The sequence below is a fragment of the Oculina patagonica genome, chromosome 8, assembly GCF_052425735.1.
Source record: "Oculina patagonica isolate OP01 chromosome 8, crgOcupat, whole genome shotgun sequence".
NCBI classification, from domain to species: domain Eukaryota; kingdom Metazoa; phylum Cnidaria; class Anthozoa; order Scleractinia; family Oculinidae; genus Oculina; species Oculina patagonica.
Window position 1 is genome coordinate 21,269,998 of NC_135765.1, and position 26,276 is coordinate 21,296,273.

Consider the following 26,276-nt stretch of genomic DNA (forward strand, 5'->3'; position numbering starts at 1 on the left):
TCCAGAGTTCAGTGTGCTAACTATCAGGCCACTGTGCCTACACTGGTTTTCTCTACAAAGACATACTGTAGGCTACATTATCAGTTTTGAGTTCTTGGGTTACATCTCAGACATTATTTTCTGAAGCTGCAATGAGAATTATTTAATTTGCTGATGGATTGAACATTTTCATTCTTTTATTTCCAGGGAAGGATTTACGAGTTCTGGTGAAGTAAGTTTTACTAGATGACATTGTAACACGGTCTGGTCTCGAACATAATAATTTGATTTGTGTGTCTAAAATGTTTTGGAATGATACATGCATGTGGTTAATTGACTCATGAATAGTCTCTCTAAGAGCAAGAATGTTGGCAAGTTTAAATTGTAACAGTACTGAGCACTGCAGAACAAAAGCCTTACTCTTTGACTTTTACAAGTCAGTAATTCGGTTGCTCAGTTGTGATTAAGCAAAATGAATTTTATCCTTTACGTTCTACTAGTTATGAGTTCCGTACTTTACCCTTTCTGTTAAATTCTAGTCAGCAGATCATGTAGAGTAACAATTTTGGGAAGAAAGTACGAGTCACTATTCTCTCCAGGCAAATTTTGATGTTTGCTTTAGACTTATAAAGAGTCAAGGTTGTGAGCCACGACAGCGATTGCATTGCTCTAGAAAATGTCTATGCCCCCACCCCACAGAATTCCAGTTTATCTCATCCCATCTGGAATTCCAGTTTAGCATCATACTTTCCTTTAAACCCCACTCCCTCAGAATTTCCAGTGACCTTCTTTGGAGTGAGTACGGTTATTTCCTGGAACCTCACATTGTCACTATTCCACAATAATTATTCCTAAGAAATTAAACTTCCTCTTCAAAGTAAACAATAACTGATTTAAACATTTTCTTGCTTACAGGATGATAGATTGTCTAAATTGAAAAGGTAAGTGTTTGAAAAAAGGGTTGCATTTACGTAACATCTCTTTTATTTGCATACCTTAAGTCTTGAACATTTGTGACCTTGCACGGGAAAACGTACGTTAACGACTTTCCCTAAAACGGGTGAAATAAACGACTATCGAACGGGTTTTAAACGAGTCTACAGGCCGTTTCAAACGGGTGCCACTGTAAGTTCGAACGGGTTATTGAGAATTCCGAACGAGTTGCCAAGTCGTTCGAACGACTCGCGAAAATTGTAAACGAGCGGCTGAACCGCTCAAACGACTTAGGAAAAATTCGAAACGGGTAGCCAAACCGTTCGCAAGGCTCACATAAAATTTCAATAGCCTGGCCATAAATGGCTTTCTTATAATTCTGAAAAAAATTAAAGTTATACTTATTTCGATTCGAGTATCATGAAAGCGAAGCCGAATGACGTAGTATTCAGTATTGCATGGTTGAATATATCGCATTGCGAGCGAACAGTTTGACCTGAGAAACTATTTCGAATTTATTACTTTTATCCTTCAAACCGCGGTTTTTATTACTTTCTTTCGCCGCTTAAGGCCAAAGAAATAAACTTTGAAACACAGAACATTCGATACCGAGTTTACTGAAGCAAAACTCGAAGGTAATCAATGACGCTAATCAGCGCTTATGCAAATTTGCTTCACTGTTTACATTTGCCGTGATATTATAATTCTCGAGTTTCACAAATACGCGACCTATTTCCGAAACAAAATTGTTTTTTGCAGTTCGTCACATTGTCAAAACGTTATTACACGCTTCACTTTACTTTTGACTACGACTTATAAAAGATATCCCGTCTTCGGTTCAGTTGTGAATAAGCGAACATCGATGTCTCAAATTTGCATAAATATCGTGTTTCACGTGCAGCTTTGACAGGCAGTTGACAGGTAACACAACAATACACGATCCGTGACGCGTTACAATCACTGGGACAAAAGGGCGCGTTGTCAAGACAAGACTGCAGAAATCTTTCTCGTGCTTCGATATTCCCCGTTTTGCAAAAGTCCATCAGCAGAATTCGATTACCTTAAAGTGCACGTAGACGGCCAGTGTAACCTAAACAATGCCTAAAATTGTCATTATATATATGGAGAATTTATTTTGCTTTTGATAAACCTCCACTTCTCTTTACCAACTATGGCTCTGTTTGGCGCAATTAATTTTGTTGATTCAAACGGTGAAAGTATCTCTGTTTAAAGGAAAGCTACCCTATCAAAGCTTTTATGTTGCGCCGCTCGCAGAAATCACTAATTTTCGAGCTAAAAAAAATTAAAACATTTTCAACGGGCAAATGCTAGTGCTATGCGCGTATTCGGCAAATTAATTCCCCCCTTTTTCTGCGGCAAGAAGCGATATTAACACTCGGAACGTTCAATTACAAAGTGTTTATTGCAGTACAATATTTTTTTTACATAAACAGTTCTGGGCAAATTAAAAAAAAACGTTTTTGATCTACAGCATATTGACTTATGGCCATAAGCCCTAAGTGGGCAAAGGGCCGGACATTCTCCTCCGCCATGCTGCACGGTCGCGGGCAGCCACCGCTGCCTCGTTCCACGAGCCGAAACCCAAAGCCGCTCTTTCTCTTTCAGCAGTTCTTCGCCAAGTCTCCTTCGGTCTGCCACGACTTCGCCTTCCCTCCGGGGCCCATGTTAATGCCGTCTTGGGATGTTTGCTTGGATCCATTCTGAGGATGTGGCCGATGAACTTCCAGCGCCGGCGGAAGATTTGCTCACTGATGGTGCTGATGTTAGCTCGGTTTCGAATCTCCTCGTTTGATATTTTCATAGGCCAATAGATCTTCATAATCCTTCTCAGACTTTTATGCAGAAATACGTCCAGCTTGGTCGCATCTCGTTTAGTCATACGCCAAGTTTCACATCCGTATAGCAGGACAGATACAACATTGGACTTAAATATCTTCAGCTTAGTTTTTAGTTTCAGCTGGCTGCTCTTCCATATGTTCCTAAGCTTGCTGAATGCTGCTCTGGCTTTTCCAAGTCTGCTTTTGATGTCTTCGTCTGAACCCCCTTCCTGGGTCACTGTTCCTCCTAGATAAACAAATTTTGACACCTCTTCTAGCTCTTTTCCATCGACCTGGACCTTTCTACCTGCGGGGTTGTTCCAGCTCATCATCATGGTCTTTGCTGTATTGATTCTGAGGCCTGTCATTTTTGCATATCGTTCCAGGTTGCTGACTTTGGCCTGGATATGCTTTCCACTGCTTGAGATCAGGGCTAGGTCGTCGGCAAAATCAAGATCTTCTAGGAAGTTGTTGAACTTCCATCTGATGCCTGTGTTGCCATTTTCGGTGGTCTTCCTCATAACCCAGTCCACAACAAGCAGGAAAAGAAACCCAGACATACAGCAACCCTGTTTAACACCGGTCTTGATCTCAAACCAATCATACACACCTGACCCATCCGTTACCGCGCACTCACTTCCACTGTACATCACTTTCACCATCTTCACAATCTTCTCAGGAATGCTGTAGCTTCTCATAATCCTCCACAGTACAGCACGATCTACAGAATCAAATGCTTTCTCAAAGTCAACGAAGCACACATAGAGGTTGGCGTTCCATTCAATACACTGTTCAATGATATTGCGCAGTATAAATATTTGCTCCGTTGTATCGCGACCCTTTCTGAAGCCTGCCTGTTCTTGACGCAGTCTATTATCAATTCCATCCCTTATACGTGTGATTATGATTCTGCCCAGAACTTTTGCTGCAACCACCATAAGCGTTACGCCCCTCCAGTTGTTGCATTCGGTTAGATCGCCTTTCTTTGGAAGTTTCACTATCAATCCTCGTTGCCAGTCCTTCGGTATTTGCTCTTGCGCCCACACCTTATGCAGGAAGTAATACAAGACATCCACGGAAGTCTCTAAGTCCGCCTTTAGAATCTCAACGGTCAGACTATCAACTCCCCCAGCCGTTCCGTTCTTCATCTCTTTAAGAGCAGCGGAAATTTCTGCCTTTGTTGGTGCATCAACATCAATTTCCGACTCAGATTCATCCTCCTCATCAAACTCTCCTGTATCTTCAGGTGCTGGACGATTCAAAACTTCAAGGAAATGCTCCTTCCATCGTTTTTGAATTTCATCTTCCTTTGTCAGCAGCACTCCATCTTTGCTCTTTATCATGTCTATGTTCTTGCCCCTCTTGGTTGACAGTTTTCTGGTAGCATCATAAACTGTTTTGAGGTTGCCCTGCTCCACGGCTTTCTGTGCTTCCTCGGCGACCTTCTCTGCCCAGTCATTCTTGTCTTTCTTTAGTTGTTTCTTCACTTCCTTGTCTTTGGCTGAATATGCGTTTCTAAGCTGTTGCCTGGCCCTTTCTGACCTGGTGGAATCTATTTTCCTTTTCAGCTCTCTCCTGTTATCTATTTCCTTCCAACTCTCAACACTAATCCATGGTTTGTTTGACCTTGACCGAAACCCCAGAACCTTTTCAGCTGTCTTTTGATACGTTTCCTTGATCTCTTTCCAGTCATCTTCCAGATCTTGGACTTGAGCCTGGTCATCACTGTTGTTAGCCTCATCATCTGCCAGGCAGCTGAACCTATTTCGAAGCTCGATTTTAAACAGCATATTACAAGAAGTTAATTACAATGAACGGCAAGTTGAGGTTTTCTTCTGCGAAAACTTGCGAATACCACGACACTTCGAATTTATTTTGCCCTTTATTTCCCTCCATATTTTCTCTTTATCGTCGCTGACGTCAACTGGATACTTAGTAAAAACTAGGACTTTAAGCGAATTGAGTTTTGAGCTGTCAAGACACTTTTTGCCATAGGTCCCATCTGTATTGCTGCTTACAAGTTCCTCGTTGGTGAAGATGGAATGCACGAGTTCCAGCGCACACAAGTGCCGTTCGCTTTCTTTTCTCAGGGTGCGCTGCACTGCTTTTACTCTGGTGGGGGTCACACAGGTACCGATTAGCTCCAAGCCAACTTCCTGCGCAGGACTTGCCACAGCGGTGGTGGGTTCCACGACTGGACTGTTTGCGGCTGGTTCAACGTCTCCACAAAGCATATCCAGGGTTTCGGTGTCAATGGTGGTCAGCGTAGGTGGCTCTTCTAACACCGGGATGACGCCGTCAAAGGCGCTGTCTGTGATTGTGGAATCGAGCTGGTATAAACAGAAATAAAAATAAAACAGCATTTCAAAACCAATATCATTGTGTTCACTTTGCTCACTGATTTGTTACGTGTAGAGTCTCTTAGACTAAATTTTCTGAAATATTGCCCTCGTAGCGAGGCAAGATCAAAAATGAAAATTATGTTTGCTTAAGTTATTTACAAGATACTGCGAACTTAAAATCTTACAGAACGAACGGGTTTTACACGGGTCTACAGGCCGTTTCAAACGGGTGCCACTGTAAGTTCGAACGGGTTTTTAAGAATTCCGAACGAGTTGCCAAGTCGTTCGATGAAAAAATGTAAACGGGCAGGTGAACCGCTCGAACGGCTTAGGAAAAATTCGGAACGGGTAGGCTCACGAGAGCAAGAGCAAAAATGAAAATTATGTTTGCTTAAATTGTTTACAAGAAACTGTGAACTTAAAATCTTACACACAAGGCCTTACCATGGAGAAATGATTCAAGGATCGTCCTTCCAGTGCGTCAAGGCGCCTCTCGATGTTGGATGTTGCAATGCTCGCGTTGGTATCTAATGCAGACATCTTATTCAGAAGGTTGTTTTCCATTCCTGACAAGGATGTTTCAATTTTCTCCATCATCTGTAAGAGTAAAGCACAAAATCTTGTTGAACCGACTGATTTAGGGCCTACAGCTCTTTGCCTTAGTATAATAACTTGTTCAAACAGTTAACAGTGGTGCATTGTTTTAAAGGATAAACTGGAAAAATAGAAAAATACACTGAACGGCCGAAGCAAATATAAAAAAAGCTGACGTTTCGTGCGTCAGGTCTTTGCTATGCCGGTTAATTAGGTGCCACTACAGCTCACTAAAGGAGCCCCTGTGCGGTTTCAATTTTCAGTTTGCAATTTGTTATTGTTTTTAATTCCTTCACTAAAATAGGTTATTTTACTAATATTTGCAAATTGTCTTTAATTTCAGGGAAAGGTAATTCACTTAAGGTTGATACCTTAACAAAGTTGTCTTGCAGTTGCATCTGGCAGGAGATAATCTTTGAGTTCGCCTCTTCCATGGCATCCAGTCTGTTCATCAGGTGACGACACTCCTCTGTCTTGGCAGCGAGCTGCTGGCGGAGTACAGCGATGACATCGTCTTGGTGGGGAGCTTGCTGGGAAGGACTGAAACTGCTGCTTGTCACTGACGCAGGCGCTGGTGGCTGTGTTTCCTTGGCAGTCTTTGCTCTCTTTGCTTCGCGGTTAACAGACCACTCCCGCTCTCGTTTTTCTTGATCCAGCAGGTACTCCGCATATGGGTCTCCCGCTGGCTGACGGTTGGGCTCAACTGCTGTCGACGGTTTTTCTGCTCGAGGCCTCACCTTTAAGTCAATGCAATACAATTAACCAAACAAAACTAAAATAGTCGGCTAAGTTTATCCGTATTTTAACTTGTTAGCAATATGGTCGATTGTCCCTAATGAAAAATTAAATTCGAAAGCTCAAGCGAGCGCGTTCGTATACGTATTAAAATGCATAAACCTACAACAATTTTTCGTTACAATCGTCATCATTGAACAAGGTTTCCCCAGGCAGAGCGACATTTAAGGTAAGTTCTTCTAATTGCTATAAGCTCCTATACGAGTCATGTCGCCAACCACCAGTTGGAGGCTGGATGTTCTTGAATTTTTCGAAGATTTGAGCCTAAACAATCAGTTGTATAATGTAGTACTTTACACTTTTGATACTTTCTTGATCGATCTGTAGATCGATACTGCAAACTTAAGATGGTTTCCGCCGAACATTCGAGCAATACAGGCAAAAATAAGTAACCACAGAGATCTCATAACATGGTAACAGTTTGAGTACAGCTAACAAAAACCTAACAAAACTTTAGCTCTCAAGCTGACCCCGCCAGAAAAAAATGGATTTGAAATTATCCACATTTCGGTTAAAACGAACGTTACACGCCAGCCGGGCACGCCAGTTCAAAACAAAATGGCGCGCGTGTTAAACATTTTTACGAGGTTTGACCTTAATTTTCCAGAGAATGCTTTAGAGTTTAATCGCGGGGTCACAAAGACAAATACATTTCAGTGAGATGTTTCAAATAGTATATAATATGTTACCGTGCTATGAGTAGGTTTTTGGTACTTAATTTTTGCACTCATTGCTCGAACTAGTAAGTCAAAAACTATTGAGTTTAATGTATCACATGCGCACTTACCTCGTCAGTTGAAGTTTTGTTCTTTTTCGCCTGGGCAGACACACGATCCTGGTTCTCTCGCGATCTTTTTCTCTCAGGAACTTCAGTGGAGGGTTTGCGGCTGAAAAGATGCGCATTCGCTGGATCATCAACGAAAGCCTTTTCCTCTACATTAAGTACGTTGCAGTTATCTAGAATAAGAAAAAAATATTTATTAAAAGTTACGAATGAGTAAAAGAATAAAAAAGACATAATAAACTTCAGCGCAACATCCACAAAAGGCATGCATGTATGCTTACCATCTACTGCAATCACCATTGCGTCGAGTAAGTCCCCTCCGCTTTTGACAGTTGCTGGTGTGTTCCTCGCCGGCTTTGTTTCGAATGGCTTTCCAGTATCTGTCGTTCTTAACTTTTTAGTTTCGACAACAGATGTAGTTTGATCAACAGCAAAGTAAACGAGCGTTAACTTTGGGACTTTCGTGAGATTTCGATAAGACATTTTCGCAACTAAATTTAAACTTTGGAGCAAGGTACTGAGAAACTAGTTCTTCGATAATGGAATGGGAAGACCATCTACTCCCTTTATACGATAATGCTGGAACTTGATTAGCAACTAGCCAATTAGAAAGAAGGCTTAAAAGTTTGTTGACGGAAATGTTGACAATAAGTGTGACTCATGCGAGGTGCTAATTTGTTCCCTTTGTTGATAAAACAATATCCCCTTGCCGAAGAGAGAGAAAAAAGTAATTTAAGCATGTGTAAGATGTTCGCGGTTAAGTTTAAAATAACAAGTTTTACTCTCAGTTCCTTTTTAGAAAACATTTTGTATGATGCGCTTTTTAAACTTCTTTTATAAGCAAATACTTTATAAATAAACAGCGCGCAGACTAAATTCCACTTAGTCACGCATCATAATTTTGCTTTATTTTGTCACACGCGCGAAATCTAAATGAATTATGACCGCGTGCGAACAAGGAGCAACATTCTGCGGCAAAAGAAAATTATTCCCGGTGGAAAAGCAGTTGTTTAACAGTTTTACTTTCTTAACAATACCAGTTTGTCAGTGGCCCGCCTGAGGTAAGTGTGACTATGTCTGGATTGTTACTAACTTCTCTGTTGTTTATACTCAATGACACTTGTGACTTTCTGGCGCGCGTGCGAACATGGACCGACAAAAGATATTTTTAATTATTGAAATGTCACACATTCGCGGCAAGGTTTACACAAGTTTTAAAACTTAGGGCCGAATCGCACTAGCAGACAAGTTTTAAATGTCATGACATTTTTGACAAAAACAAAATTGTCGCGACAAGTCAGAGACATCTTGAAGAGGACAAAAGGTGAAATTATTAGTACAATAGCTTTGCACGTGCTTCTGGCATCCCTGTACATTTCTCAGCACGGCCGTCTCGGGCAAACATTTAATATGCAGTACCACGCGGTAAAAAAATTCTAAAAAAAAATTGCATTTAGAGCACGCGTGTTCTCATGCAGTGGAATAATGAGTCGTCTCAAGATATTTTTTTCTTTTCTCATTCTTATATTGGGCAAATACTTCGCTTATAAACATGCCTTGCCTATCGCGGAAAGATTTTGCGGCTGAATTATGATAGTGAGAGCCACATCACAGTGCATACTATCGCAAACATTTTGGTGTGCGTGTTGTTATTAGGTCCAGTTTGGGCCAAACACAATAGCCAATCAACAACGTATTGTTATCTGGCATTACGAGGGCATGGGAATGCGACTTGTTATGAAATGTCCTGCCTCGAGGCAGGACTTCGGCCCCTTTGATGATTTGTCTGTTTTGACAAAATTTGCCCTTGTCCAACAAGTCGTACGCACTTGTTTTTGCAATTGTTTGACAAAATGTATCGCGCGTGCAACCCGGACCAATAATAAGACAGCTGCTTCTTTGTTTTCCTAAAATGTTGGACAAGTTGTAGGTCTCGAAAAACGTAATCGCACTTGTGTTCTGCAACAAGTGACTCATTAATGATGAAATCTACCATTTGTTACAAAATTTGCCCGCTAGTGCGATTCGGCCCTTAGTTGTTTACAGTTTGACTTTTTAACAATACCAGTTAATTAGTGGCCCGCATAAGGAAAGTGTGATTTTTTTCCCTTTTTATCTAAACTTTTCTATTGTTTATACTTGTGACTTTATGGACAAAGAAGGCTTATTCGCAAACCAAAAGTTAGATTTTGTACAGCTTTACAGGAAATTAATAGAAAGACTTCAAGTGGTGCGTGCTTAGAATTATTGAAGGAATTCAGGCGTTCTTCAGGAAAGGATTTTGTAAAACAAAAAAATGGGTTAAAGCAAACACGTAACCTCTGTTACGCCATTCGCGCGCCTATTAAACCTAAAATAATGCTGAAATAAGCAAACGAGACTTCGTTGTTCGATAAAAAAAAATCTAAAAAAATATTGACTGAAGTTCAGTTTTCCGACAGGAAAGAGGCGCTCCAAACCAAAACAAAGCTAAACAAACTCAAGAGATTTTACCTTTTGTTAAAACCGAATCTTAAAAAGCTATGTAAAAAGGTTCTCACGAAACACTGACACGTAATTTAACAACACAGTTAACAAAAAACAACCTAAACCGGCCACCGATTGTAATAATATTCTGCCAATTGCAAAAACATTAACTAAATTTGGCCCATTCAGCTGATCAGTTACATTAAAAGCGAAGAAGCTGAGGGCTTATGGGTTTCATTTGTAATAAAATTATATCGGTTGATTTTTTTTTATTTATCACGCAAGGTATGGATACTGAATCAAGTAACTTTCAAGTAGCAAGCTTCTCGCTCTTCTCTCGTCAAGGTTCTCGCAGTTTACAGCCCTTAATTTAATAAATAACAACAGACTTTATTCAGTAATAAGTACTCAGATAACTCATTGTTGATCATGACTTTCATGGATTTGGTGGCTCCTAAAAGAGCCGTTTTTAGCGACCTACAAACGTCCAAAGCGACGAAAGCAGGGCGCAGTGGCTCCTAAAAGAGCCGTTTCGAAAATTCATGGCGCTGGAGCTACGAGGTGTTCGGTTCCCGGTCTACAAAACTGCCTTATTTCGCGGTAAAGATAGTTCTTGCGTTCCTCGGTTAGTCCATCGGGATTGATTACGCGAGGGAGGGTTGAAGCAGGCGGGAGAATAGCATTGTTCTTTAATAACTGGAACGATTGTTCTGGAGAAGACACGAATTCCTTGAAGTAGATCATTCCAGGGTTTTCCTTGGAGAAACGGAAGTGATGATACTTTTTGATGTTTGGCAACTTCTTAAAGTATTGACTAAGGAACGAAGTCCAGTCGTAAACAGGGACGATCACTCTGCCGTCGTGCGTTGCTACGAGTTGAGTTTTGTTGACTCCAGTGTTGCTGGATGTCTCTACCAGGCGTGCAAATTCGTAGAGCGACGACACATACGTGACTTTGAAGGACCTTTTGATTAACCCAAAACAACGGTCTGGAGCAAACTTGGTGTGACTGGCTATTAGGAAAGAGTACGTGATGGAGTGATGCAACTTCATAAGCGTTCTCCATGCCAAGTACCAGAGAAAGCAATTGTTTTTGTTTTGACCGGTGCAGTTATCAGCGTTTAGGTGCGCGTCTGTCTCTCCCAATCCATGGTGTTCGAAATAGTAGTGGACGTAGCTGATGGTTGCGTTTGCTCCCTTGCCAGTATCAGCGGCCTCATCTATAAGGAAATTGACCTGTCTGGGTAGGCCCTCGCACACGACTCCGAATATTGCACACTTCCGAGGGGTTTTGAAGTAGATCGGCCCAGGTTGCATGGGATTGCTGGGGATATGGATCTGCTGGGCGTAATCGAAGGAATAGTGAACGGTGCCATTAAGAGAACAGGAGAGGCGGTTTTCACGGTTAAGAAGCGTTTCAGTTCCGATGATTTCTAGAGTGTTCTCAGAGTCTTTACATAAGTTCCTATAGTATTCTCTTTCAGACTGGGCACAGTTCAGATGATCCTGGTGAGCATTAAGGCATTCTGACTTTTCTGCGTCGGAGAGGTTTGCCGCTCTTTGTAGCTTGCTGGTGTTTTGTTGGCAGGTGAAGCAAAGATCAGTCATGGGTTTTGCTACAACCACGTTAGGGTGAAACTGTTCCCATAGCTGTAGGAATTTCCTATAGCTAACTGCTCGTAAATCTGAAACCTTGCACGCTGTTTCGTAGACTCGCCAAACACTCATCTTTGTTTCGGATGACGAAAGGACTTTAATGTCATCACTTTTAAACCCGGGTATCCTTCCTGGAAGAGATATTGCATTTTCCTCGACGTAGTTCGACAGAAATGCGTGAACGTCTTCGATCGTAGCCTGGGGAAGCGTGTTTTGAGGTAGTCGTCTAGTGTTACCATGAATCCTTGGAAAGATACCATGATTCTGGTAGTGTTCTTTAAGCCGTCGAAATCGTGAGTCACTCAAACCGTAAAAGTGCAAAAACATTTCCTTGCAGATCGGTAGTGACTGGTAATAAAAGAAGCATCGAGGGCTCCTGCTTCTTTTGACTCCAACCGCCTCGCTGTGAGTGAAAGCTTGTATGCTCGCGAGAACGACCAGATCGAGTTCGTCATTTGACAGTTCCAAGCAGTTATACAAGTTAAAAAGTACAACCGCCTCCGAAAACTGTTCAGAACACTGACCGCCTTTTGCGCGAAGAGCACAACCACAACCATCCTTTAGGAATTTCTTGACTTTTTCAATGACTGCTTCGTTTTCCATTTTTCCTTGATCGGTCTCGGCCATAGCGTTGACTTATAATGCTTTGTATTAATTCCGAGTATTGCTGAAAAACGAAACTTTGTTGGTCGTTGTCATGGCAATAGAAAAATTGACCTGAGAATTTACATGTGTCCTTTCTGACGTGACCGAGATACGTGAAAAATTAGCATTTTGATGACCAGTGTTGCGTGACATCTCTCGAAGGCAACATCTTGGCACGCGGTCAGTGTTTACCTCGCCAAACTTTTTGACGGGAAAAGATTCGATTCGGCCGAATATAACTAGAATATTCGAAAGGTTCAAGACTGAAAAACGAAAGTGTTCGAGGTGATTCGTGCTACCTTGGAGGTGCACTATCTCGCGACGTGTATGTATAAATACAACAAGCGAATTCTGGGAGAATAAAGATGGCGGCTCGAGTTTCACACGCAAAAGCAAAACAACAAAACGAAAATACGGGAAAGAAACATTCTTGATTGTTTGGGTTTACGAACAGCGGTTCAAAAAAGAACTTTGTTTGTCCTATCGGCCGGCAGATTGAGCGCTTTAACCGACAACTCCACTGCAATAACATTGGGACTTTATAAACGCGCGAACAAGTATAAGATTTTTTAGTGTGAGCCGATGACATAATTAATCGGCTCGTACGCCTGATTTTTTCCTGAATGGGATCGAACCCGCTTGACTGATTACATTGAGTGTTCAACGAGTGGATGAGTCGGTGTTTCCAGCGAACGAACGACCAAGTCGTTCGAACAAGTTGTGTTTCCAGCGGACGAACGACCAAGTCGTTCGAACGAGTCGGTGTTTCCCGCGAACGGGCGACCAAGTCATTCGAACGAGTTGGTGTTTTCAGCGAACGGGCGAACAAGTCGTTCGAACGAGTGGATCTTTTTACCGAACGGGTGACCGAAGTTGTTCGAACGAGTGCAAATTTTTTTTCGAACGGCTTACAAACGGGTTGTACACGGAATCCCGTGTAAAAACGGAAAGTCGTTAGCGTACGTTTTCCCGTGCAAGGTCACATTTCATGTGAAACAAGTCTTCCAGGAAAAGTTGTCAACACTTGAAATGAAAAGTAAAATGGAAGAAACTTGAGCTAAGACATCAGAAGTTACTCTTGTTCTGTATCCATTATAGCATATAATTAACAACAACCTAAACCTAACTTACATTCTTTATTGCACTTCTTAATTCATTCGTGACTTAACTGTCATTTGGGAGAGTGGTTGGAATGCAATGTTCAGCAGATCTTTTGAATAGATAATGTGGCAAAGAACATTCATAAAAAGAGTCCATGCAGGCTTTTCAAAATGAAAAAAAAAAAGGCCATATTGTCACATAGCAATATGGAAAAGAAAATTAAGAATTAGCAATATGGATGATGGAAAATAAGCAATAATTTTTATATAAAGCACCATGGAAAGGAAAAGAAAAAGAAAATTAGGAACTGTTTTATAGAAAAATACTTTTAGCCTTTTATTGAACAAATTTTTAGAACATTGTACTTGTAATTTTATATTTTTACCTTTTTAACTTGAATTTTAACCTTGTATTAGTTTTTTATTTGAGGACCTTCCTGAAATCCACGTCATGTGACGAGAGCCTCCTCTTGAAAAATTATTTTATTATTTTATTTTATTATAGCATTAATTTTTAGTAACTTGCTTATACATGTACATGAATGTAAAATGGTTTTCTGTTGTCCTTAGCTGATGAAGTGTGACATGACAAGGTTCTCCCTATCAGTTGCTAATATTACATGTAACTCTGTTGTTTATTTGTCAGCAGCTCCAGTGAACTGTTCCTTGATAAACCTCACTTAACAAAAGGCATTGGGAGATCGGAGAGTATGAAAACACCTGTGAGTATTCAACAGTCTAATGTTTTATATTTTTGCCTTTTCATCTTCACAGTTTCATACTTTTTAACTTGGAAAAGAGTTGTAGTGGGCGAAGTGAATTCACTCCTTCACTCCATCACTCCTTCACTCGTTTCCTGTTAGATATATGCACGCAATGCGTGCAAGTGTTTTAAGGCCTCTAGAGAATTAGACCTTTTCTCTGATACCTAGATTTCTTGTTAAATTACATAAAATTAACATGCTTAGTCACCAACCGAAATATTGTATTAATGTCAGTTTTCTTGAAATAATATTATGATATTTATTCAGCTATAAGCCGAGACCGTAAACCTTTGGTTTTTTAGAACCAGTTAGAAAAAAACTAACCCATAACACTCAGCTAAAGATGAATTTACTTCAGTACGATTTGGTGAAAAAAAAATCGTTCGACTTATAACCAATGATATTATTATTATTATTATTTTTCGTTACCTTCAAATAACAAAAAGGAAAAATAAAAAGAAAGAAATCAATTTGCAACAGATGGGAACTCTATCTCTTGGCCTTTCGGTCTGCTCTCGATCAGTATTTGATGACAATCAAAGTGAAGTAAACAGAAGTTTGAAAAGCATAACATCATTTGTATTAGCAAACCTTTATTTGTCAGTTTGTTGTTTTCGATTCTTGTTTCATAATAACTTTTCCGAGTTTAGTGGCTTATAGCCCTTTTAGTTATTTGTCAGTAACAGGTCTTTCCTGGTGGGAGAGGGACTGGACTGTGTATTTTTTTAAATCCTTCATACAAAACCCTTAATTTACTGTACAGTGTACATCCCTGATTTCCGGAAAAAATTTACAAAGATCAATAAACTGGGTAATATAAAAATTTATTGTTGTACAAACACTCCACAATAACAGTGTCATGTAACTAACATCTACACGCATGCCATTCATAATTCCTCTTTTAATTAAAATTCTACAGAAAAAGAAATAAAATTGTATTACTTACCTTTCCCAGTCAGTTTATCCGGTCCCCTAGCTTTATGTATTATTATGTTTTAAGCCATGTATAATGTTATTAATTACAGGTTTATTTTTTAAATGTTTAGAGAGAATTAAGTACAAAGGCTTTTATAAGAATAAGAAAATCAGTGGCAGCTATGGAGTAAGTGGTTCTTATTTGTTATAACTTGTTTAGAATAATGTGATATACTTGAAGTCAAGAAAAGGTGTTATGATTGAGTTCAAAAAAGCAATGTCACAGTATTTTAAGTCAATTTTCTGATTGCTTTTAAATTGAAGGAAATCTCAAAATGATTGTTTTCTAAGGTAAATTTATAAACATCAACAAAGTAACAAAACCCAAAAATAAACAAGAATGTTTTCAACAAATGAAGATTTAGAAGGATTACGAATAACAAACTTGAAAAAAGTTGCCAATTTTTTCTTGATGCATTTTCCGTGCCAGCTTCATTAATGCAAGGTCATTATCATGGAATGAAAAGCTCTGTGTCTGATCTTTGTTTTTAAAAAAGAAAAGGTATTGTTAGAGGATGAGCTGCATGTGACTGTACATGTTAAGGGACTGTCAGTGTTAAAAAATGTTGCCTTAATTTTCCTGTAAAATGTTTGCTCTCAAAGGAGATTTGCCGTAACGTGAAATTTTATTGGAAATGGTTGGTAAGAAATAATTATCTTTGAAAAGAAGGAAATCTCAAAATAACGGTGCACAATACTTAAAAAGCGAAAAAAGAGAAAGAGAAAGGAGGTAAACAGTAAGCCAATATATAACCCAAAGTTGTGTTAATGTTAAAATTATGTTATAGTTATTAACAAAACTTCAAGAACAATACGTAATTCAGGTTAAATTGTGGTTAGTACAGTTTGTGTAAAATTTTAATTTTTTTCTTTTTGTGTTTTTGTTCATTTCATCAGTGGAGATAGCCTTCATTACCGGTAAGTGCTCTTCCTAACATTACTTTGTGCATGGTGAATGATGTTTCGTTCTTAAATCCGTTATCATTGATAAAACTAACTAAAGCCTTTACTTATCTTGCATTTTGTTTTGTTCTTCAGAGGTGTGGAGTCTCCTACAATGGATACACTCTCCGAAGGTGGTAAGTTGTTGTTTTTAGTTTGTTTGTTTATGTGTAAAAGTCTTGTTATGTGTAGGGATAGTGTCATGACCAATGATTACAGACATATACATGTGTGTTTCATTTTTAACATGCAAAAGTTAAGGTAGACCTTTTAAAGTTTTGTTTTGCCCTATTCAGAGTGGTGTTAATTTGCATAGGCAGCGATGATAAACAGAGAAAGATATGTGACCCTATTCGTAGAAACTAATATCAAGCAAAGAACAGGAAAATATTTCAAGGAATAACATATCTGAAGGATACATTCTTAATTACTCACTCAACTTAACTGGACTATGGGAATGGAGAAATATTAAACAGATGTGAAGTAAAAAGTCACTACAGGAAAACAACAATGCAAGGATAAAATACTGGCAACAGAGAAAAACCATGAGATTAGATTAATACTCGCATGTATTTTTAGGTCATGACACTTCCCTTTTAATTGTTACTCCAATTACAATGCAAACTAAATGCACAAAATGAAATCATATGATGGCCGAGTCTGGTTCAGAAGGAGTTGAATGTGTTTGCATTTAAATTATAAATTATTGATAGTCACTCTTGATTAGTGGTGTAAAATGCTGTTTTTTCTCTCTTTAGTAATTGTATATCTTGTTCTACTCATTTGTCGTTCATTTCCTGTTCATAAATTTCCATAAAATCATTCATGCAAGCATGCTCCATTTTGTGATGACAGTAATAACTGCAATATTTGATATTATTTTGTGCTGCACAAACCTAACCATTCATTTAAACCTAAATGAAAGGCTGCTGCTAACTAAATCATTATTATTGCTTTTAATTAATGACAGTACATGTTAATTAATGTAACTGCTAACTTCAGTAACAATCCATTAAATGCAGTCATAAACATACGTGTATGACACTCACAGCCAGGTTATAACATCTAAAAACCTTTGCCAATTAGAGTTCAATGACCCAAAAATGAACAATTTGTACTTTAACATTGCATGATTTAATGCTTGAAGAGTTGTGTTATGTGATGAGATTTTATAATGTGTTGGCACATTCGTTTTACCAAAACTTTCTTAAAGTGGTAAAGCTGGGCTAAATGTGAAATTTCAAAGTTTTACTTAGCTGAATAGAAATCAATAGGCTGCTGAGACCTGATTTAGGTCTGAGAATCTGTGAAAAGTTGCTGAATTGTTGGAGTATGATCCCTGTAATATAGTCAACAAAAAATATTCTAAAACCTTGTTGGAAACCATATTGGCTATGGCAATTAAATTATAATATTAAGGTTTATTTGGTTATGTTTCTTTAGATATTGCAAACCGTCTTTTAGATAAATTATAAATAAGACACTAGACTAGTATGTTACTGTAAAGCTTGTTTTCCAGCTGAGCAACATCGTGGTAGAGCTTGTTGCTGTTAGGTAGATTCTTTTATTCTGGCAAAGCTGACTGCTGTATGCAGTTACTGACTAACACAAAGTCACAGATGATCATTTCATCATGCCAGCCATTACATATCCATTCATTCACTGCACCCCATACATATAAAATTGTTGACATGATTACAGCATTTCTTAGCAGCACTGGGGTTATAATTCCGAATAATGCACTGTGATACTTTAAAATGCGAGCACATGTAAATTTCAAGGTAAGTTTTGATATCAAAAGGTACCTATTTTAAGCCAGGAGAATTGATTGAAATAGATGCGAGTTTGTAAAAGAAAGGCATTTGTAAAGTTAATTCGAGTTCTGTTTGAAGAATTGTGATGTTTCTGTAAACAACGTTTTGTTAATGAATAATACCCTGCATGTTTGAATGGAATAAGTAAAAATCTATTTTGTTTGGCCACGGAAAATGTTACGGCTACCACTGGAATTTTATTATCAATTTGTAAGGCACGTTTGGTGATCATTATTTACAAAGTAAGGAAATTAAACTACTTTAAGGTTTAAATTAAAGTGAATTAAACATTTCAGTTTGTTGTCAAGTTAATTTATGGGCTTCCAGCTTCATTGTATCAATAAATAATTTTAATAAAAAGTATAACTGTTTCTGTTTAAAAACAAGTCAATGATTCTAAATTTGATGTTTGCATTAAATTTAACTTAAACTGGTGGGTTAACACTTAATACCTGTCCATCACTCTGTGTTTGTGCTGTCACCTCTAACATTTCTTATTTACTCCCAGGGAGACGTGCACGCTCACGATCTCCTTCTTTTCATCCACCAGAAGAAGAACCGGTGAGTTGTGATTCATTCCATTTCTTTTTACTCTGTAAGCAACTATACAATGCAAGCCTTATTGTAAGAGATTTCTCGTATCCGTAGTCTTTGTTTTTGTAACTTTGTAACTTTGTAAGAATTGAATATGAAATAAAAATATTAAAATACAAAAAAAAAAAAAAAAAACTATACAATGCACACTATACAATATATTGAACAGACACCACCTCATAGCAACTGGTCAGGGAACGTTGATAGGGGGCAGAAGCACTCACTTCCATATGTATATGTTGTAGTTTAAAATGAATTTCAGGTCAAAATGATCTTAAAGGGGCTATGTCACGGATTTAATAGATTTTTGAACAGCAGAGAAGTTTCATTGTTTTGGTTAGTAAGCTTGCTATACGCTATATCCTTAGGGCACTGACTAACTTTCCTTTAGCGATATGAAGTTTGGAAGTATTTTCACTAATAAATACTACTTATAAACTGAGAGTGAGGTCATTACAGGGAATCTCAGACCGAGGTCTTGATGTATTGACCGAGCGACAGCGAGGTCAATACATCAAGGTCGAGGTCTGAGATTCCCCTGTAATGACCGAACGGACGAGGTTAATAAGTTATTTATTATATGGCCTTTAAGCACTATTCAAAAAAGAGTATAATCAAGGGAAAAAACACTGGAGGTAAAACTCGCTCTCGCTCTCTGTGGCTCTTTTCGTCGCTCATACGAAAGAAGTATCGCGGGTATGCTTATATTTTTCTTTCAGTTATTGAAAAGATAGTTATATTTTGTCGGCAGTTTTTGTTGTTTGTGCCCCCTCGCTAGTAGCTTTTACTCACAACTCAAAAACCGTCGAGCCGAGAAAAATTTTCATAATGCCCGGTCATTACAAGAAAATAATGCCCGCTCAGAAGCCAATCAGAGCGCGCGTACTATTGTAGCCATATAATAAAACATGATAAAAAACACTTCTTAAGTGTCCGTTGATGATTTCAAAGTGTCCGTTATCCGTCCTGGAGAGGTGTCCGTCTTATAGGGAGTTTGGTTACAGTAAAATGACTGAAAAGCGGCAGGGACCATCACCAGGTGTCTGTCTTATGGAGGTGTCCGTCTTATAGAGGTGTCCGTTTAGAGAGAGTTGACTGTATTATAGCACTGATCAGAAACTGTTATCAAACGTCTTTGGCAGCAGATGGCTAGGATGGAAATGAATTCCAACTTCAAAAATTTCAATATTTATAGCCGTAGCTTGATTTCTGTCCACAAATTAAGGTTCTATTTCTCTTTAGATGTTCAAAGATAATGTTTTTCATGGGTTAAGTTGCCTACCACTAATTTCAGGACAGTTTAGACCAAAAATCTCCGAAGTCCCTGTGACGTAGCTCCTTTAAACTAGTTTGATTTGTGTTTTCCCCTGTTCCTGATTTATTATCATAACCTTTATACAAAAAAAAATGCAAATCGAACTTTTGACCAGAAATTCATTTTCAACTACAACATATATACACCATTTCTTACGCTCCCAAGGAAGTTTTATATCCTCTCTTTAAAGTAATGTGTAATAATTATCCAAGACTCGGTATTACCTAACTGCACCCAGTAGGGTACAAATAATGTACCAAATCATTACAAATATCTCTTATGGGATTTGGAACTCTAGCAGACCAGTTAACAGAAAGCAAAGAAAATTATATATTTTTCCGCTTGCCCTGTGGCGGCAAGTTGGAACCACTATGTGCTAGCCAAGCCTTTTCTCAGTGGCCTTACTTCCTTTGCCAAGTAAAAAGTCCAAAAATGTTACTTGTCCATCAGGAAATTAAGTGATGAATACAATTCAGTAGCATGACAGGAAAATCCACTAGCCTGGGCATGGGGCTACTGGAAAGGACTTTCTTTGCATGCTGGTTAAATAGTTTTTCTGTAGACCTCTTATATTTTGTTCTGACTGCATGAAAGTAACAAACACAGTTTCAAGTCAGGATTTTGTGAAAGAAAATCATTGGATATATATCTCTTTTGAGGCGTTTTAGTGTATAGTATCGCTGAACATTTTTACTCATCATTTGAATAATGACTTGCCCTGGACAAAAACTGAAAGGCTTGTAAAAATGTATATTGTGCAATTATTGTAATGACGTACAGTAAACACCCGCATTATAAGAACACATGTTTTTAGAGGTCAGGCTGCTCGGGTTCTTATTTAATGGGTACTTAGTGACAAATCAGCCTCAAAGTGTTCTTAAAATGCTCTTAAATTTCTATAATAGTAATACTACCCAAAAATGCCCCTAGATGTAAAATTAGCATAAATTAATAAATATTCTTTGATTTTAATGATCATAATAAATACTGTAAACATCAGTACAGTACTCAATACAAAAATATGACCACTTGACAGCTGATAGAGTCGTGATTGCCATTTTCCATTTTGTAAGAACATGCTGAATTTTTCAGGCTGATCTTGTTCTTATAATCAAAGTCTCTTCGAGATACCGACTTTTTTGCATAAAGGTTTATCCTGTGCATTGTTCTTCAAACTTATCATTACAGTTGCTTTGCAGTTTAGTTTAACAATTTCCTATCTTCGCGGAGGAAATGCAGCCATATAATTTTGTCAAAAATGGCTCGTCCGCGCCGGGTATTTATACACATATTCCTCAACATTACGCAAATAAACAGTGCAAATTTCACCGAGATCTGACAATTCTATACTTAAAATTGCAAGGACCTTTTGAGGCCGTCGATTACGGCAGCGAAATTAGCAAATGAAACAGCAAAATATGCATTCGACGCTTTGTTTTTGCGACGCCATATTTGAATTGTTATAGGTAGACCGCTGTTCAATGTGTTCAAGGCCGTATCGTTACGATTGCTCCACGAAAAAGCACGAAAAAATACGGATATTTCCGACTACTGTCGGAGAAAACATTGCGCATATAATTGCGGCGTAAACAAATCGATACACTCAAGCTGCGTTTTGTCTAGGCTCTGCGAGGGTCAGATATCAAGACAGCTTCTTCGTGGGCTTAAGAAGGATTAAACAAAATCCATATATACAGTGAATGCTTTCGAATTAAATTTGAAGATGAAATACGAAAGAATTTTGCTGTCTTTGACTGAAATTCCACTCGAACTGCATAGATACGATCGCATGTTGTAAAGCCGATTCATGCAACATTGCTGTCAACGCAAGGTCACGTCCCTAACGAACTAGGCTGATGACGAAATAGAATGGCGCTTGTAGCGACCAAATTTGGCCTAATTTTTAACCGCTCCTAAGCTAAAAGAAGCCCCCATCTCTTGCATTTGTTTTAACTTCAATAATATCTTTGAAAAGAGCGAGTTTTTTGGTATGGTTTATTTTTGACGTTTGTAATTTTTAAACGATGTAAGTGCTAGTGATTATTTATTCGTGTTTTAGCGTTAGTTACGCAATCCATTGTTTGTGCGACGCTTTTTATAGATCGCCTTTCATACACACGACGTGCGTTGAGATAAGAAAGCTGACATGTCACTTTTAAATGTTATATAACGTTTGCAAATGTGACAAGTCACGTTTTTTCCATGAGATCGCAAGTGATCACCCACAGCGGAAAGTAATCCCTTGAGAAATTGAAACAGTCCCTTAAGAAATTAAAAAAGTCCCTTGAGAGCTAACAAGAATGTGGTTCCAAATTTTGCCCCACATAACTGCTATTCTCCTACTTTTGCTTGTAAACAAGCAAAAAAGTCGGAAAAATGGGGCTTTATTGGCCAAATTTCAGCCTGGTGTTCTTAATCCATTTGTTCTTATATGCGGGTGTTTACTGTATAACTGTTTGTAAACTTACGGAAATGAGGCATTAAAAATATTCATTTCTTGAAAAGTAATGTGAGGTCTAAAGAATATTAGATTGTGAGTTTAAGTGCACATTAGCACCTTGTTTTTTTCTTGTTAGAGGTTTAAGTTACATTATAGTAAATGTGGGCTGGAACAAAAAATGAAAAACCAGGATGAATTTAAGTGGGTGTATTACAGATGTAAAAATTATGATTATCTACAGCTAAGAGTATTAACCAGGTTTTATTTGGCTAGCTGCAATAGAAATTTGAAGACAGGAAAGTCTCAAGAATTTCCGCCTATTGCTACATTTCCATTTGATTCAATCCTGTCACTTGTTATATTTGTTAGGACTCAGACATGGAGGTAGATGCTCAACCACCGCCTTGGCAACAAGTTGTAGATAAAAAGGTAACTTAGTGAAAGCTTTGCTTTTAGATAGCTGCTGTTGTTAGCTATTGCTTTGCAGTCGTCAATTATATCAGTAGTACATTCTTCTATAGAAATGAAACAAAACTTAGATAACTTCATCACAGCAAATTATTAGTCTTCCTGATAATGATCTTTGTTTAATAAATAAATGTGTGGCGTAAAATTCCAAATTGGACTTTGCAAACATTTGACAGAAAAAGGACTATGATGCAAGTAATGCTTTTAGAAACTCTATTCTGACAATTTTTTTTTTGTGTTGCAGCTTCTAAAAAGGCTAAAGGGTAAAGAAATAAAACGACAAGAATTCATTCACGGTAATGACCAACACCTAACTTCTTGGCTCAACATTATACATCCATCCATCAGCATCAGTGTATTGACCTTGATGTTGTCATTTCACAACATGGCCACACTGAAATAATTGTACTGATAGCTAAGCAGTTCAGTCATATCGAAATTCTGAAATTCCCATTCATACTTTGTGTGAAAAAGATCCTTTGTCATGCAAACAGTTCTGAAATCTGTTGGCAGGTTACATAAGTCATACATATACTGTATCAAAACATTTAGGCACAATTGATAGTACATGTACAGCAATCAGGAAAGACAATTGATAGTTTTGCGTTGGGTACTAAAAGTGTTTTTTTTTTTACTTTGCAAATGATCAAACCTTCTAATAAGTTTTGAGGTTGTTTGTGAAAAAATGTTGTTTTTTAAAAACTGATGTGTTTCTACGTTTCACTCAGCATTTGGCTCTAGATGTTGTTGTCTGTAGTAATTTAATTATGTGGCTTTTTTTTTCTTTTTCAGAGCTTATCCATACTGAAAGAACACATGTTAGAAATTTAAAAGTGTTAAACAAGGTGAGAGTTCTGTCACAACATTACAGCAGTTTTTAAGAAAAAAAAACATTTTTTAGTACAGCAGGAGCCTACTCTATATCCGCTTTAGGGAGGTGTCCACTTTATTCACATCATTTAAAATGGAGTTGGCTATGTTGTCTTACCTTATAATGATGTGCCTTAGAAAAGATTATGATGTTATTGTTTCATATTTATTTCAGGTGTTCTACAGACCAATGATGAAAATGAATGTTATGTCCAAACAATATATCAATCAACTATTTCCCAACTTGGATGCGCTAGTTAAAATTCATGGTAAGTGAGCTAAACCTACACGTTTGTAATTGTAGGTGTGAAATCCTTCAACTGGAAAATGTTTCATATGAATTCCCCCTTCAACTCAACTTTATTATATCAACACTGTGTTGATGGTACAACTTTGCTGTATGTGACCTTTGCAACAAGTCTATGACAAGGACTGTTGCTTACAAGTTGCTAACGATTGTTTGCATGCAACACGACAAAATGTTGGACTTGGAAACATACAAGCAGTATATGTCAATGTTGAACCATCTACATCGACATGAGCAATGAAAGTTATCGACTATAGCTATACATGTAGTTGATGTGGTCTCTACATGTTTCAACTTCTCAATTCTTCATTGTCGTCGTCATCATTAGTCCTCATTGCCCCCATAATGCCTCACATGCCTTTGTTAAAGGAGAAGTTCACTCCAGAATGGCCATTTATTTTCTTTACGCCAATAAAAAGTTTATACAAAAATATGTTATTCACCAAAATTTCAGCTTCCAACGAGCGCTAAAACCCTACGAAATCTTTCTCTAAAGTAGCCCAAAATTCGACAACTGAACGCCGCCATCTTGGAGCTAGTAATGTATGCGTGACGTCAAAGAGCTCAGCCTGAAGTTTGAATACTTAAAACTCCTTGTTTTGTTTTGTTTTGTTTGTCAAAATGCCTGTTTGTGCAGCTCCATGTTTCTCAAACAGAGCTCCAAGAGATACCAAAAACCTTTCACCGTCTTTCAATATCTAAAAGAAAAAAATTCTCACGAATGGATTATAAGAATGGGCAAAAACGAAAAATTCCTGGCAAAGCGGACATAAATATTTGTGTGTTCCGAAAACTATACGGAAGACTGCTTCGAAGGAAATCACAGATACAGTCTCCTGAGTGAGAATACCCACAAAAAAAAGGGCAGACGCAAAACCAACCAATGTTACGAATATGCTATTTCACTTTTTTACTTTATTTCAGGGAGGATTTTTAATCAACCAGAGAAACTCTCTGTTGTTGTTGTTGACTTCGTCGTATTTTCTCGATTAAACGCGGGTCCCCGATTAAACGGCGGCTTCGTATAAACGCCGGGTCAAAACTGCGAACTTTTAAATAAACCCTGGGGCGTTTGATCGAGGTCCCGGCGATTATTTGTGGTCAAGCAAACAAGTAAATATATTCTTTTCAGTAGCACTGCTACGACAAACTGGTACGGTCTGCTACTTTGGTAATTTTTAATAATGTTCAAGGAAACGTCCGGCGTAAAATAAATAGGATGGATGCTGTAAACAAAACGAAACAGCAATGTTCGCGTTCATGTCGTCATGACTGACGCGAACAGTGGAGGAGGACGTTTATTACCGCGAAGGACATTGGCGACAATGCCGTTTATGGACTTATTGGTTGTTTATGTTCTGTTTGTCACAAATCTTGACTGCAACATGCACGTACCGTATGCAATACTGCAACATTGGTAACATGATCATCCCCGGAGACCAAGAGACAGATTGTCGAACGAGCTGAGACGACGAGAAAAATCGAGGGTCTCGAAGGATAGGTAATAATAGATCAACCTGAAAAAGCTGCAGAAAATTGCACTTCGATAATGAACTCGATCGGACCCCGATTTAACGCCAGAACACACAAATATTTGTGTCCGCTTTTGAGCAATTGTTCTTTAAATATTGAAAGACGGCGAATACGGAAATACCTCTTTTTGTATTTCTGGAGCTCTGTTTAAGCAAAATGGAGCTGCACAAACAAGCATTTTGACAAACAAAAGTCACCACAAAGAAACAGGTAGTTTGAAGTAATTAAAATTTTTCCCGCTCAACTTCAGGCTGAGCTCTTTGACGTCGCGCATACATTAACAGCTCCAAGATGGCGGCGTTCAGTTGTCGAGTTTTGGGCTACTTCAGAAAATGATTTCGTCGGGTTTAAGCGCTCGTTAAAAGCTGAAATTTTGGTGAATAACATATCTTTGCATAAACTTTTTATTGGCGTAAAAAAAATTAATGGCAATTCTGGAGTGAACTTCTCCTTTAACATTACATACAGATATTTTGCAATTAGTAAAAAGAGTTATCTCAAGTTATAGGGTTAGTTGTGTCGCATTTTATTGACTCTTCCTGTAGCAATAGAACGCCAGAAAAACAAGTGCTTTTTGTCATCAACGAATATATAAAAAAGTCAGGGATGTTTTAAATCTATACTCAAGTAAAGAGAAAAGCCCAGGAGTTAATTATTGGATGGCTACAGGCTTTGCGAATTTTTCTTTGGACAATGCATTCATCTGTCAACATATTTTTCTTTGAAATAACATCTTGATAGTACAAATTGATGGATTGAGATAATTTCTAATCTCTATTGTTCTTTCTCAAAGTCTCGCTAATGAAGAGCATGACGACGAGACAAGAAGAATCCGAGGATGTTATTACCTGTATAGGAGACGTCATGCTTGAAAGGGTAAGTTATACAGTATCGTCTAAGTGAGGAACAACATCTTTTCAGTAAGAGTAGTTAGGAATATTTTATTAGTTGTTTCCATGGAATGGGCTGGTAATTTTGTAAATCAATTGCAAGTCCAACCCATAGCAGTTACTACATAAACTAAAGTGGAACCAATTTGTTTGCTTGATTATAAAATAAAAGTTATTTTCCTTCATGTCGATGCTGTATTTAACCATTGATGCTGGTGATGACAATGCTGAA

General features: G+C 38.1%; 2 protein-coding genes and 1 pseudogene across 7 annotated transcripts in view; 1 reads left to right on the forward strand and 2 right to left on the reverse strand.

Moving 5' to 3' along the window:
- The window catches only part of LOC144662701 (rho guanine nucleotide exchange factor 11-like), an 80,232-nt gene that overhangs the window by 36,598 nt on the left and 17,358 nt on the right, over window positions 1–26,276 (forward strand). For 4 of the 6 annotated variants that reach the window (XM_078523562.1, XM_078523566.1, XM_078523563.1 and 1 more), the window contains 12 exons: window positions 187–211; window positions 895–920; window positions 13,779–13,854; window positions 14,943–14,998; window positions 15,769–15,789; window positions 15,910–15,950; window positions 18,136–18,188; window positions 22,346–22,405; window positions 22,689–22,740; window positions 23,237–23,289; window positions 23,490–23,583; window positions 25,948–26,030. In XM_078523562.1, coding sequence (XP_078379688.1) covers window positions 187–211; window positions 895–920; window positions 13,779–13,854; window positions 14,943–14,998; window positions 15,769–15,789; window positions 15,910–15,950; window positions 18,136–18,188; window positions 22,346–22,405; window positions 22,689–22,740; window positions 23,237–23,289; window positions 23,490–23,583; window positions 25,948–26,030 — 640 coding nt within the window. The remainder of the gene's footprint in view (window positions 1–186; window positions 212–894; window positions 921–13,778; window positions 13,855–14,942; window positions 14,999–15,768; window positions 15,790–15,909; window positions 15,951–18,135; window positions 18,189–22,345; window positions 22,406–22,688; window positions 22,741–23,236; window positions 23,290–23,489; window positions 23,584–25,947; window positions 26,031–26,276) is intronic. The other 2 variants (XM_078523565.1, XM_078523564.1) reach the window with 2 other exon arrangements.
- Window positions 4,888–5,689, reverse strand: LOC144662754 (uncharacterized; annotated as a pseudogene).
- LOC144662730 (uncharacterized) lies at window positions 10,272–11,489 on the reverse strand. The gene has a single exon (XM_078523614.1). The coding sequence runs from the start codon at window positions 11,457–11,459 to the stop codon at window positions 10,272–10,274; it is 1,188 nt and encodes a 395-aa protein (XP_078379740.1). The 5' UTR covers window positions 11,460–11,489.

Bases quoted from the DNA above. Each gene is read 5' to 3' on its own strand.
- LOC144662730 (XM_078523614.1), bottom strand. From the start codon at position 11,459: ATGAGTGTTTGGCGAGTCTACGAAACAGCGTGCAAGGTTTCAGATTTA.